This window comes from Carettochelys insculpta, chromosome 10, assembly GCF_033958435.1.
Source record: "Carettochelys insculpta isolate YL-2023 chromosome 10, ASM3395843v1, whole genome shotgun sequence".
NCBI classification, from domain to species: domain Eukaryota; kingdom Metazoa; phylum Chordata; order Testudines; family Carettochelyidae; genus Carettochelys; species Carettochelys insculpta.
In genome coordinates, this window is record NC_134146.1 from 17,983,447 (window position 1) to 17,997,577 (window position 14,131).

General features: G+C 39.6%; 1 protein-coding gene across 1 annotated transcript; it reads right to left on the reverse strand.

The window, feature by feature from the left end:
• Positions 1-4,849: 4,849 nt before the first annotated feature.
• Positions 4,850-10,657, reverse strand: CCDC195 (coiled-coil domain containing 195). Its single transcript, XM_075004605.1, has 3 exons — positions 10,441-10,657; positions 8,324-8,585; positions 4,850-4,982 (listed from the first exon to the last, which is right to left on the reverse strand). Exons 1-3 carry the CDS (start codon positions 10,655-10,657, stop codon positions 4,850-4,852), a joined length of 612 nt encoding a protein of 203 aa, XP_074860706.1.
• Between the last annotated feature and the right edge of the window lie 3,474 nt (positions 10,658-14,131).

Below are 14,131 nucleotides of genomic sequence, written 5' to 3' on the forward strand. Positions count from 1 at the left end.
GACGGGCTGGTACTGAATGCTGGACAATATTTACCTCCTTTGGTATGGAAAAGTCTCTGGTTTGGCACTGGTCAGGCCCTGAGGGTGCCAGACTAGAGAGGTTCAACATGTAATATATTTATGTACAACTCTCTAAAGAAACATAGGGAGCCCCACTCTTTTGCTCGCTCACACACACACACACACACACACACACACACACACTTATTTTCACTGATATTTAACCTGAGGGAATAGCAATGAAATCAGTCCTGCAGCGTTGGCGTGGGGGGACAACCTGCCCTGAAAGCATTTATCTGCCCTACAAGACAAATAGATTTAATTAGCCCTTCTCAAAGGCTATGTCTACACTACAGTGATCTGGCAACAGATGTTATTTCCAGCAACACGTCTGTCAACAGATCATGTCTGCACACAAAAGTGGATTAAAAGAGTGATCCGCTCTGTCAACAGAGAGTGGCCAGGCTACCTGGTCACTCTCTCAACAGAACAGCCAGCCAGAAGCTCAGCAAACAGGGCTGCCTTTTGAACTCAAAGACCTGTCTGTTGACAGAGAATCCCCTGGATCATCTACGTGGCCTTTTTGTCGACAGAAACTGTCAACAAAACTGTTATTCCTCATCACAGAGAGGCAGAACGCTGTTGACAGAAGTGCTGAATTTTGTCAACAAAACCCAGTCTTCTCTAGTGTGGCCAAAGAGTCCATATGGTGCAACAAAGTTCTTGTCAATTATCCCACTTTGGACAGGATGGCTGGAAGATTTCCTGACTGTTCTGGATCCCTGATGATGCTGGACAGCTGGGACTGAAGCTGCCTGCAATTTTCTCCTCTACTGACTGAGAATAAGGAACTGTGAGGCTGCAGCAGTCAGCAGCTGCTTATCTTGTTGTTCCTCAGTTATATTTACAGCTTTCCTTGGTCTGAGTGCCTTACTGGAGAGAGAAGACGATGTACTCTTCCTCAAGCCCTGTAAAATTGGGGCCTAGACAGTTTCAGGGTAGGAAAGGAGGCTGCCGAGGGATAAGAGAGGACCAAGTGATCCCGCATGCAGCTATCCCACATGAGTGGGGCCAGACCTTCCAGTAGAGAGAAGAGAGGGATGAGTAGCTTAATAGGAACAGTGAGAGAGAGGCTTGGCAGGGTAGAGGGAAAGGGAACCCACCACTGCTGGCAGAGAAGGAAGGGAGCAGCCATCACAGGCACCCAGGAAAGAGGAAGGAATAGGGAGTTGGAGGAAGAGATGTCTCCAAAGGGCTGTGAGTCAGGTGAGCAGGCTGCCTTGCTCTCCCCCATAAAGATGCCTTCATGCCATATAGTATTTTGAAAACTTTTTTTCCAGGTAACCGGCTGTCGGTCATCTCCTTGCTAAGAGGGGAGAGGATGCGAGGCTCAGCCCTTCCCACAGCTGCAAGTGGGCAGGCCGAGTACAGGCTTCATGCTGAAAGGGAACTTGTGCTTGAATATCATCATCGGTCCCTTCTCCAGTGAGAGAGAGTTCCAGTCTGGAAGCTCACAGAACTGCATCAGTCCTGAAGACTTCTCTAGGTCAGCAGTCCGTGAGGCAAATTTGACATCCTAGCTCATTTGTCACTGAAAACACTGTGAATGTTTAAACTGTGAAATATTTTTAATGCCAGTAATTAGTCTAATTCTTAGGCACTCTTGAGTAGTTTATTCTGTTAAGTTTTATTTTGTGCTGTGTGTGTGTGTCTATATATATGTATAATATACATGAGCAATAGCTTCATTATGTACTTTCTTATACAAAGTCCTTCTAAACTCTCCACTTTAGAGATCTATCCATGATATCCTATGGGCATTTTTAAAAAATAAATTATGGTGCACATGACCATGTATTCATAAAGCAACACATACCGCTAAATATGTTGAAATAAAGACAACTATACACACAAAATAAATTCTTGTGGCTTTATTTGACTATTTATGACTTTTTTTTACAAACCCTGTTGAAAGTCAGTGCTGGTTTGTGCTCCTAAATCAACTAAGTGCTTTTGAAAACATAGCTAAAATTTTCATATTTACAAAATAATCAAACTTCATGCTAAAAAAAGAACGGAGTAAAATTTTCAAAAGCACCTAGAAGAGTTAACGATGGGTAAAAATTACAAGTGCCTAACCATATAATTTCAGGTAGACCTGGGGAAAACAGTAGTAAAACTCTCAAATCTTTCCCATTTTTCAGTAACTCTAGCACTGGTTCTGTTCCCCTGTCTACTTTTCCTTCTAATTCTTATGAACATGGAAGCAATAACATTTTACTGGCAAAAATGTTCAAGGAAATTTAACTTCTAGGTTGTAGCCATACTGTTTATTACATCTATTTCAATAGCACCAACTGTGATCAGAGCTCCACTATGCTAGAGGAAGGAACATACACATAATAGGGAACTATCTCAGCAATAGTGTCCTTTCAATCTATATAGACATATCAGAAAAAAGGTGGTTAAAAAAATTTACACTTTACAGATTGGAAGCCAAGGCTGAGAAGCTGTTAAAGGGATCTCGATGCCCAATTTCCATCAAGCCTGGGATATTCAAAGTGGTCTAAGGATGTTAGATGACAAGGATACAATTTTCAAAAGTACCTAAGTTTCTAAAGCAACACAAAACGCGACTTTCATAAACAGACATTTTAATTTAGAAGTTTTTTTTCAATGTGGAATCAACTTGATTCAGAAAAATTGGTGAAATACTCAAGGGAAATAAAATATAATATAAATAATATTTTGTTTTTAATTATCCAACTCCAATTTTTTAACCAGCCTGAGTTCTCTTAAGAGCCTCACCCTACATTTTCAAACAACTTATATGTAAATGTACAGGAGAATAACAACAAACATATTTTAGAAGCAGAAATCCGTATTGATGCAAAGAAGTCAAACTTGAACTTCTCAAAATAATAGGTGAAAGATTTTCAACAATTATATGAAACTCTCAGCCAGAAATATAGCTACTTTCAAAGAGCCAGTGACAAAAGTCTAATAAAAAATTCACAGTGTAGAGTTTGATCAATTTAGCTTTTTCCTATTTTTATTTGATGACAAGCAGCCCACAGTTCTCTCAGATGTATTCATTATTCAAAATCATTTTCTAAATTTATACAAACAAATCTTAAGTTTTACCTCATTAACATGCAGATCACCGTCAGCATGCAAAATGTGAAATTAAAAATTCAAGCCGTGTTGGTTAGCTTTGTCTGAGCCCATTGGTCATGAAGCATTGTTAGCATTCTGTGGCTCTGATTCAGGAAAGCACTTTGGCATGTCCTAAAAGTTTCTTCACTTGGGCATGCTCTCTGGAATCAGTGCCTGCCTGGACATAAACTGAAAATCTAGTGTCTGAGGAGACAAGTTTTGTGCTTCTAAATATAAAAATTCATTTTCTGCAAATATTTTTCAGTCCTGCCACTCAACTTGTTTTCAGGCATATTCACAAATCATGAGCACATGAAGCCAAAGGGAAATCAGTTTGTTATTAGCGTGACGATCTGTGCCATCCATTTGTGAGCTATTCGCCTACTCCTACTGGCAATATTACAAAGCAGAAATAGTGGCTCCAAACTGAACATAATAAACAACATTAGCAGTGAGCTCAGAGAATCTCATCTCCATGAGAATATAAAATATTTTTCCCTAACAAACGACAAGCTAACCATTTTAAAATGAGATGTGGTGAGACTCTTTTTACAAGAACATGTTTAGCTGAATGCAAATCGATGGAGTAAATTCTCAGTCATTAGTCTAAAAATATGCAGATAAGCATGTTGCTTAAATGCAGTCTATTGCAATAAATTCCTTCTGTAGCTACATACTATATAAATCATGTGTATGAACACCTTCTCTTCATGCTTATGGTTTGTAATATGTACACACCTGTACAGTGTAGAGACAGAAATAGGAATATATGTTTCCAGGCTGTAAATATTTGTAGCCAAATTAAATAATCTTTGGGCAACGTCTACTTGTTCAAATAACTGGAGCTGAGTGACTCGTTCACAATAATGTATTTGATTTTTTTTCTCTGTTTTCCTTGCCATGAATTGTCCCCAATTTTCTTTTTCCTCATGTTTTCTTTATATTTGAGATTATTTGCTGAATATTTTCAGCAAATAATTCTTGGTCTGGAGCTTGTGCACTAGCAAGATATTGCAAGCACTTGATATTCAAAATTCCAGCCGTTTAAACAAGCATGGTATGTTTCTCATCTATGATCATTACTTGGAATCAGGCTTTTGGTCACATTTTCATATTGAGAGCTCTCATGATTTCTGTTAATTCACCTGTCCCTTAATGCAATTTTGGTAAACAGTCCTATCAGTACCTCATGCACTAGAAATGAATAGGAAAGAGCTATTAGCAGTCTGGGTGAATTTCTACAAGAATTCAAATTAATGTTAACATATTTGTCAATTGAAGCCCAGCTCTATTTCTACGATAAGGCTTAACAGTTTCATACACAGAAGTAGTTACAGATTCTTTAACTGTTTCTATTTTGTGATGTGCAATATATGGCAATGGGAGTAACAACAACAAAACTTAAGAAATTGTGTTGCATTACAGTAACACTGCAGCAAATGCTAGTAGCTCTTAAGGTATGCAGATCCTGCAAAAATATACATTGCTGGGGTGTATTTGTTACCCAAGGCTGCCAGCATAGCACATGGGCTTCTGACAGATTTTGCCATGGCGTCCATTTCCTTGCTAAACAGCAGGCCAATGACCTCGCACACAGTCTTAGTGATTCTTTGCAGAAAAATAACTAGACACACAGCTATCATTTAAGGCTAATTTATCTCAAGAATCAATGAGCCTTTAAAAATTCACCACCTCAGATATCTTTTTCAATAATGGTGCTTAATGGTTTTGTGTCCTGATTTTGTGGGCTTTTGAAAAACCCTTGGTTTTCCGAACAAGCTGACATGTCCATTGGCAACAGGAAACTAACCGCCTTTATTTTACCCCTAGAGGAAAATGAGAAAGAATTATGAGTATCTATGAATGTACAGGATGTGCAAAAAAACCTCAACGGTCAGCAAAGGGGAATTCCCAAAGGCTACATACCACTTGTATGTCTATAAAAGTACATGCAGACACAGTACACAAAGGGCTGCATCAGTCAAGTGTATGCACCTCATACCTGTGTGTGCTCATACACCTGCATGCTCTTTCAACGATCTTCCACTCGTGTACAGAAAGGTCTCACTATTGAAAGTGTGCATGCAGATATAAGATGGTTTAAGGTACACAGACTGCTGTAATTTCTAACCATATATGTGCATTCTCAATTTTGCTGACACAAATGAACACCTGGTAGTGATTAAAACATCCCTTCAATGTTCAGAATTCAGACACCTGCCGAATAAATGACTAAACTCTCTCCCCTCCTCCACTCCTTTGCCATCTTTCCTCTGTTCTTCCAGGCAACAGGAGAGAAGAAAATCTTGAATACCATAAAACGTTTTTCTCCAATAGCTGCACATGTGTGTAGCCCATCAATTCAATGGTGTTTTCATGCTCTCTCTTTTTGTGGCCCCTGGAGTAACTTTGAAGTCCAGTGTGACACACATGCTCAGGAACATATTGGCCAGACGAGGTCACTGGTGAGCATCTTAGTGAATAAAGCAATTGTACAAGGCTTTTCTCTGGCAGCAAATAGCTGATTATTTCTGTCCTCTTCAAAGACTTGGAAAGCTCTGTGTACCGCATGTTACCATGCTGATCTATTTAATTCAGCCTTCTCTAGAACATCTGACTAGTTATTATTGGATAAAATGTACCCCAGGCCAGGCATCCTGAACAGTTCTCTTTGCTCCACTTAAATTCAGCTGAAGCCTTGGATTATGGGTGAAATTCATCCCTATGGAGAAAGATACTTTTCAGACCTATACACCACTTAAGTACTTTTTAAGTCTTCAACATAGGAATTAAGTGGTGCATAGTCATTGGGTGGGCCCTTTGCACAGAATATAATGTTACCCTAACAGTTTACATCACCTTTAAGTGGTGCAGAGGATCTCATGTGGACTTTCTGCACTTATGTCCATTTTAAGAGGTGATTTTTTTCATATAAGATACATTCATTGCATTACGCAGCTCGTCACTTCCAGGCATATAAAGCACATGGGTATTACTCAAGCTACAGTGATCTTTTACCTTGTGCATTAACTGCCTTCTTGCAACATAACAAAACAGCAGAAATGTACCACTTTAAAGACCAACAAAATGATTTATTCAGTGATGAGCTTTCGTGGGACAACCCACTTCTTCTTCAGAGACTTCCCTTGGGCAGCTAGGAGACCCCAGACTACAGCCAGCACCCAAAAATCACGACCCTCACTGCACACAAGCTGCCTGGTTCAGGATCCTTTTATTGGTTCAGGGTCAAGCCACATGATGTGGCTGGGCACGGGAGAGTTACAAACTGTGTGGCACCTCCAGGGGTGGGAAGAGAGGGGACATGGGGGTCAGGACAAAATGTAAATGGCTGAAAAGAAGTTTCTCATGCTATCAGACAGGCATGACCCTCACCCACAGCCTAGCTGCCACATGGTGCGGGGGGAAGCAGCTGGCACTAGGCAGTGCAGAAAAAAAGGCAGCTAGACACAGAACCACAGACCCTAGAGCCATGCTACTAGCAAATAAAAAGAAAGATTTTTCAGCCTCTCATGACCCTGCAGCTACCAGGTGCTGATTTGAAATGGTCTTCCTGTTGCCTAATTCCTCTGCACCTGAGAGCAGTGGAGATGGAAGAGGCCAGAGCGGAGAACTGTGGGGCATTGTGGGGCACAAACAGGACATGTCTGGAGGCTAATGAATTCGATTTAAAGACATGGTGCTTCCTCACTAGCCTTCATTCGGAATTTTAAATTTGAACTGAACACTGCACCCGTCAGGTTACTACAATATTGTGATTTCGATATTATGTCGATTTTAGTGCTCCATAAGTCGAGCTAATGGAATTTACTGTTAGGTCAGGCACTTGGAAAAATTAGTCTAATTGATTTAAAATCGGTGTTCTCTCATAGTGTAGAAATAGCCTGAATTTCAGAGAGATGAAGGGTGAAATCAATGGGAAGTAGATGTCTAGGCATTTTGAACTCCCCCCCACACCCAGGTGTACATGTGTATCTTTAGGTACATAAACATCTTTAAAAATCTAGCCCTAAATCCCCTTTTAAAAAAGGGATTTAGGCTCTTTTGAATATTTTACCCGAAGTCTTTTTTCAGTCTTTCATACACAGGGCTTTCTGTGCCTCTGAACATTTATTATACTCATCTCTGGATTCCTTCTGGTTCTACTTCTAGTTTTTTTTAGCATATGGTGAACAGAATGGAACATAGTCACAGACAGATAGCTGTGTTAGTCTGCATCTTCACAAAACAAAAAAGCATTCATGTAGCACTTTACCTAATAAATTATTTTGTTAGTCTTTAAACTGCTACTTTACTGCTTTTTTGCTTTGATAGTATATAGACTAGCACAGCTATCTCTCTGTTACTAAGACTAATAAAATGATTCTTTAGGTTATGAGCTTTTGTGGGACAGGCCCACTTCTTCAGATCTGGAAATTCTGATAAAAGTAAACTGACACGACGATTGAGCCAGTTTACTTTTATCAGAACGTCCGGATCGGAACATGTTATATTAACTGAATGCAAATCACCAGTTTATAGAATGACACTATACTATGTCCTATATTATCTTTTATTGTACTCTTTAAATATCCTAACTATTTTTGTGTACATTTTTGATTGCTGCTGCTGGAGAGGTTTTAACTGAGCAGCACTCAATGACGTCTAAGACTTGTTTCTCAGCAATTATAGTTACTTTAGTATCAAGCAAAGTGTACTAGTAGTTCAAAGTAGCCAGCCCACTGTGCAAAGCCAACACATAATGCTTCAAGTTACAAGAAAGCAAGTAAAAAATTGCAAATAGATTGTGAAATGTATTAAATCTCCAATAAATTAATCCAGATCTCCATAATGTCCTTCTGATTTTCATTCAGATGAAAAAAAAATGGCTTAGCTTTTCAGAACACAACAATCCACAAAACTCCCATTGATTTTGGTTGGACAGGATTTCAACCACCTCTCCCTTCTGTATTTTTTAGTCAGGCAGTCAGTTCTGCATTGAAACCAATGAGTTTTGCTATTGACCTCACTGAGAACAGGATTAGAATTTTCCCCTGTGCCTCACAAGCATTTCACAAGTTATCCTCCTCATCATCAAGAGCTTTGAAGCCAAAGCAGTACTTATTAGCCAGTCAAGTGGAAGCAACTTACATTTAGAAGTATCACCTACCTGCACTTAGAAACATGCTCTCGAAAAGATCTCCTTTTGCTAGAATTATTGCCAGAGCAGCAACCGCTTGGCATATTTGCACATCCTTTTCCTTCTTTGTTGGTTAGTTGCATCACGGAAGAGCCTGCTGGTGGCTTGACAATTCCCTGCACTGCCAGGATTCCATTATTTGGATGTCTTTTCTCAGTTTTGTGGTGTTTGTGGCCAGAAAAAGATTGCATAGAGGAAGAGCTGGAATAACGCCTAACAATCATACTATTGCCTGTGTAGCAGATATAAAATCATAGAATGGAAAACAAATTAAATACACTCATCTGCTTCATAGATTTTCATAATATGGAAAGTAAAAAAAAAGTAAATTGCAAAATTATTAAGTCCTTCATGATTAGAAAATATGTTTGAGGAAGATTTTTCTATGAAGAAGTGACAGTTAGGACCATGTGGAATTATGTCCCATTCCTTCCTTTATTTGGCATGCAAAGCAAGTGCGCAATAAAAGCCTATTCAAGAATATCTTCACAGGGCCTGAATGTGAAATCTATATTGTTGGGTCACTAGGACAATTGGAGTCACTAGGACTACTGACCAACAGTAGGAGTAAGGGGTTGAGAAGCTGATGTAGTTACCCAGCAAACACAGGAGCAGGCCATGCACCCTTATGCTTGGAATGAGGATGCCAGCTGATTGTTTTTAAATGTTATGAAGATTAAGATTTTCTTTCAAATGTTAAAAGTATTTTGGGGGGCCAGAGGGGTTTAAACATAATCTTCCCTAAAATTCCCCCACCTCCAAGAACTGTAGATAAAGGGAAGCATAAGAGTTGATAAACTTTTTGCTCACTAATTCACTGGCTTGAAAGAGCAACCAGCTGTTCACAAACTATTCCCCAAATTTGTATCCTTTTCAGGGCCTAATTGAAATCCCTTTGAAATACATAAGAGCCTATCAGTGGGCTTTGGATCAGAGCTTAAGTTACTCAGTTCTATGCAGTCACTTATTTTACTTAAATGTATTAATACCCTTTGACCCCACCCACACCACACCTTTCCATGAACTTATCACTTGACACTCTTCTTATGTATGTTCTCTTCTAAAGTACATCTATGCACACTGGAGATACTTCATTGTGGGCATGGACCTTAGCCCTGCTGAGTGGCCAGCAAACCTGATGGATGGCAACTTCTGAAAGGGGCCAAATGAGGTGTGGAGGCACAATTATGATTATGATCTTATGTATTTATGCCTGGTCATGGATCGGGAATCTAGGGGACTTAGTACTGTAGAAACATGAAAATAAAAAATGCTAGGCCTTAAATAGGCATTTCTGTACGAGGACCCTGCTCCTGCAAACACAAGTGTAATGGTCTACGGTATCCAGTTTGAAACATTTGTATGTCAATAAATCTTCTGTTTTTTGCAGTAAATCCTGCTCAATTTACTCACACATTGACATCAGGAAGGTGTCTCTAGGTAAAGGGAATAAGGAATATTTGGGCTCTTTTTTCTGATGAAATGAGATAGCAGGAAGTATTCTTACTGCCATTCTCCCTCTTACGTACAAGCACACATGGACTATACCATGCACAACAGATGTTAGGCATGATTCTAATTTCACACTGATTCTTACATTGGTTTCAGTGAAGTTATACTTGAATAGTTGCAATGTAAGTAAGGTCAGTGTTGGATTCATTGAACACATTGTTAATTCTATTGTGCCTAAGAACTCTAGTCAGGGTTCAGAATTACATTGTACTAGACACTGGACAAATAAGCACCATAAAGAGAGAACCTTCTCCAGATAATGCACAATATTAAGTTAATTTCGTCTCAAAGACATTGTAACTATTTGCTGAGCCCCAATCCAGCCAAGTTTTCAAGCAAGTGCTTGACTTTGAGTGCTCCAGGAGGACCACCCAGGCACTCAAAGTTAAGTCCATGTTTAAGTGCTTTGCTATATCAGGGCCTTGATGAAGGCCTTCACCAGCACTGGCTAAGTACAAAACAGTGATGGTTTCCATTCTCGGTAGGTACATAACAAGAGTCCAGAGCTTTGTGATCCTTGAATGAAAGCTAAATGCAAAGTAGTGCTATCAATAATAATCCCATCTCCCCAGTACCTTTCTGTTCCTGTAGTGCCAGAGCTGAGCTGGCGGAGACATTCCTACGAAAGGCTACTGGAGAACTGATGGTCTCCTCCCCTGAATCAGTGAGGCTTCTGGCTTCCCTGTTTCCTCTTGCTCCTGTCTCCTGGTTAGCTGCCTTCTGGCCACTGAATTTCAGTTCCACTCGAAGGGCCCTGTTTTCTCTCTCCAGCTTATTGATCTCAGAGCGCATTTCACGGATGACCTGCATGAGCTGTGTGTTTCCCTCCATGACTCTCTCCCAGTGGCAAGTGCCCAGTTCTTCCCCAGGTAGATAAGTCAAGTGCTACTTGTGCAGAGAAGAAACCATTAATCTAAATGTGGTGGACTCATCCTGTACTTAAATACATGTGAACAATAGGATCTCTCTTTGCTGTCTTTCACCACCAGGAGAGCTTAGATTAAGCTGTCAAACTATTCAGAGAGAGTCCAAATGATTTATTCATTCAGGGTTTCATTTTTCAGGGCTGAGCTTTTCATTTTGGCATTCACTTTTACATAAGTCAGTTACACGTCCAGATTGCACCATTATTGGAAGAACTTATGGGTGAGAGCCACGCAAGCATTCCTCCAGCCATAATTGTAGCCTTTCCCCTCAAGAAAGGGCTGTTCTTCCAGCAGGCTTCCTGGAGATCTTTTCCTTCACTGGTTCCTAAGGGCCACTGAATGCATCAGATACACACAGGAGGGTTTGTCAGTGCATCAGAACAATTAATCTCTTCACTGCCACTTAGTGAATTATTTATTTCCGCTTTCAGCATCTAGCAATCTGTCTCCTCAGAAACTATCATTTAGAATTAAAACCATACAAGAAAAACAAAATGTTCCCAATTGAAAGCATCAAGATTGGTGATTTAAACAGCAGGTTAACTAAAGTTATTTCTGAAAGAAAAAACGAGTCAAGTAGAAAGCTCATCACCTAATAATTAATTTCTGAAAGGATAGTCTAGATATCATGACTCCTTTGCTACCCCTTTCTGTTTGCTTTGAGAAGTTTGCTGGAACAAAGCGGAGACCATGTAAGCAGAGACAGATTAAACATGAATCTTGCAATAGAAAAGAAACACAATACTTTGCACTGCTTGCATTACCTGGTCCATAAAGCACTTTGTGAAACATCCATTTTCTTTCCCTAAATTTACACTAATATTTAAACATTAGACACCCACCATAACTGCATGAGAATATTTAAAAATCGTGCTTTGAGCTAACTCTGCATCTCCTCTAGTTTTTATACCAAGGGACTAGCTGAAAGAAAAATCAGGTATTTTGGCCGATGCAACCTACTATTTAAGGTGACTAATGTGCAGAAACTAGGCTGAGTAATGGGCATAAGCTTTGTGTTTTACCAGAAGTAAACCAAGCACGCAGAACTTTTCCATCATATGGAATTACATACCTGATGGTTTTGACAAGATTTCTCCTTGAGTTTATTTGCTCCAGAAGGTTCTACCATGCACAGAGCTGCAGACCTCCAACTGTCTGTAAAGACAACATACACTTCCGTAACTAATAAGGGATATCAGTCCCATATTCATCAGTAAGCTGGAAACCATCATGTTCAGCATAGAGAGAACAAGCCCTTACCAATTGGAAGATGCCATTCTGCTCTCAGATTGGAAATTCTTTAAGGCAACCATACCCTCTATGCTCACAGAACGTAGCTTTGTTCAATGAAAAACAGCCTTGACAGACAACAGAATCTGATCCTAGTTGCATATAAGGCACACCCTTATTCCAGCTAGAAAAAAACATAGACAAGTGTTGTTCATTGGATCACCATAGAGAAACTAAAACCCACTGAACCAAAAGGATAGGGCTTTTCATTTGCGAACTAGTTTAAAAAGTCACCCAAACCATTTCCAGAGATTCTAGGATAATCGGAACTGCAGAAGATTTTACTGGCTGTCAAGGTCACATTTCACTTTACTAAAAATGAAGAGCTAAATAACACAGACTTGGAAGTCTTGGCATCGAGATGGAATTTAATATCTCCACAAATTTCCTCGATTTAACAAGCAAGGTGATCTTTGGTTCTGTGTGCTTTAGTGAAGGGTAAGAATGTCTTACAAAGTAGATTTGTAAAAGAAAAGGCATAAGAAATTTGCACCAAATTTATAATACCGCTTCTTGAAAAATCTAGGAAGAACTACATTTTTATTCTGGATGGCTGAGAGATGACTTGAAAATATGTAATATCCCTGCGTGACAACACATTGATATAGAGGATATGTGTGTGTGTGTGTGTGTGTGTGTGTGTGTGTGTTGTGTGCGAGAGAGAGAAAATGTTATTGTTGGTGGTAGTCACTTTGACACATAACTAAAAAGAAAATGTTTTGTAGCTATAGAGTGTACATTATAAAAGCTAGACAATATTAGAGCATGACATGTGCACTGCTATTGGAATCCTTAAATAGCTTTTATAGCTGTTTGGCTTGCCAAGCTTGTTCTCTTGCTTTTCTAAGGGCTAGACAGGTCACACACACAGATGCTTTGCTGTGCCAATAAAACTAAATTGTTCTGTAAATTGTTCTTTTCCTCAAATGAATTTAACAGCACTTGAGTGTTTTATGTGACAAACTCCAGCCACAAAGATGTAAGCACTATGGCCATCAGTAAGGAAAAAAACCCTGAAATGTCAGAAAAGGAAAACATTCAACATCATTTGAACTCCATTAGAGATGAGGAAGCTGAAGGCTTTATCTTTACTAGGGACCAGTCACTTGAAGTAAACATGGTCCCATATAAAAAGCCAGTATACAACATTTCCGTTATTTGCATTATTATAGGCAAAGCAGATAGCATTGCCAAGTCTTTGAGTCTCATTAACCAACTTCAATAAGAGCCCTCAAAATTCTGAAGATAATTGTAATCAAAAGTAGTTTCATTTTGACCTTATGCTCTTCCCATCTATCTACTGCATCTATAATTCCTCTGTTGTTTTCTCAGATTCTACATTCTTTGGGGTAGGAAAAACAACAAGAAGTCCTGTGGCACCATATAGACTAACAGATACATTGGAGCACAAGCTTTTGTGGCCAAGGACTCGCTTCTTCAGCTGGGATAGGAAAGACGTGTCTTTTTATTATGTGCTGGTGCACTGGGGTTCTGATCCATGATTGGCACCTGCAGGTGTTGCTACATATAGGTAATCAAAAGATACCCCTTTTTGAAAAAGTATTAGGTGGGGACATTATCTCTGTGCCCAGGGTTCTAAGAGAATAGTAGCAGTGTTTCATTTACCAGATGGACCTTGGTGTGATAACTATTTTTTTTTCTCCCTACCCTGTCCTGAAATCTCGGAATTACTGTGAAAATGGACACGCTCAGCTCCAAAACAACAGCCAGCATAGACATCCTTAACAAGCCACTGACGTAATATGCACCTGCTGTTTCTGTGAAAAAAAAAAATAAAATTATCTTAGGAAGAACAATCTCAATTCTTACATGCTCAGTAGAGACTTGTTAGAATTGGCAGCTAAATTCTCTGGAGTCCATCTGCACTGAGCATGCTCAAGGGGCTGAGGAGGACTTTCCCAGCAATTACCGTTCCACGCTGCCTAGGTCCACTGTTGCACCAAGGACCAAAAGTGAGATAAGGGAGCCTGTCTCTCCCATGTTCTCTATGCTCTCTTGCAGGTGCCCAAGCAATGTGAAGGAATAGGAT

Excerpts from the sequence above, each read along its gene's own strand:
- CCDC195 (XM_075004605.1), bottom strand. The coding sequence starts at position 10,657 with ATGCGCTCTGAGATCAATAAGCTGGAGAGAGAAAACAGGGCCCTTCGA. Across the intron at positions 8,586-10,440 it reads GGCACTACAGGAACAGAAAG|GCAATAGTATGATTGTTAGG; the intron begins GTACTGGGGAGA and ends TCTGCTACACAG. Across the intron at positions 4,983-8,323 it reads GAGCATGTTTCTAAGTGCAG|GGGTAAAATAAAGGCGGTTA; the intron begins GTAGGTGATACT and ends ATTTTCCTCTAG.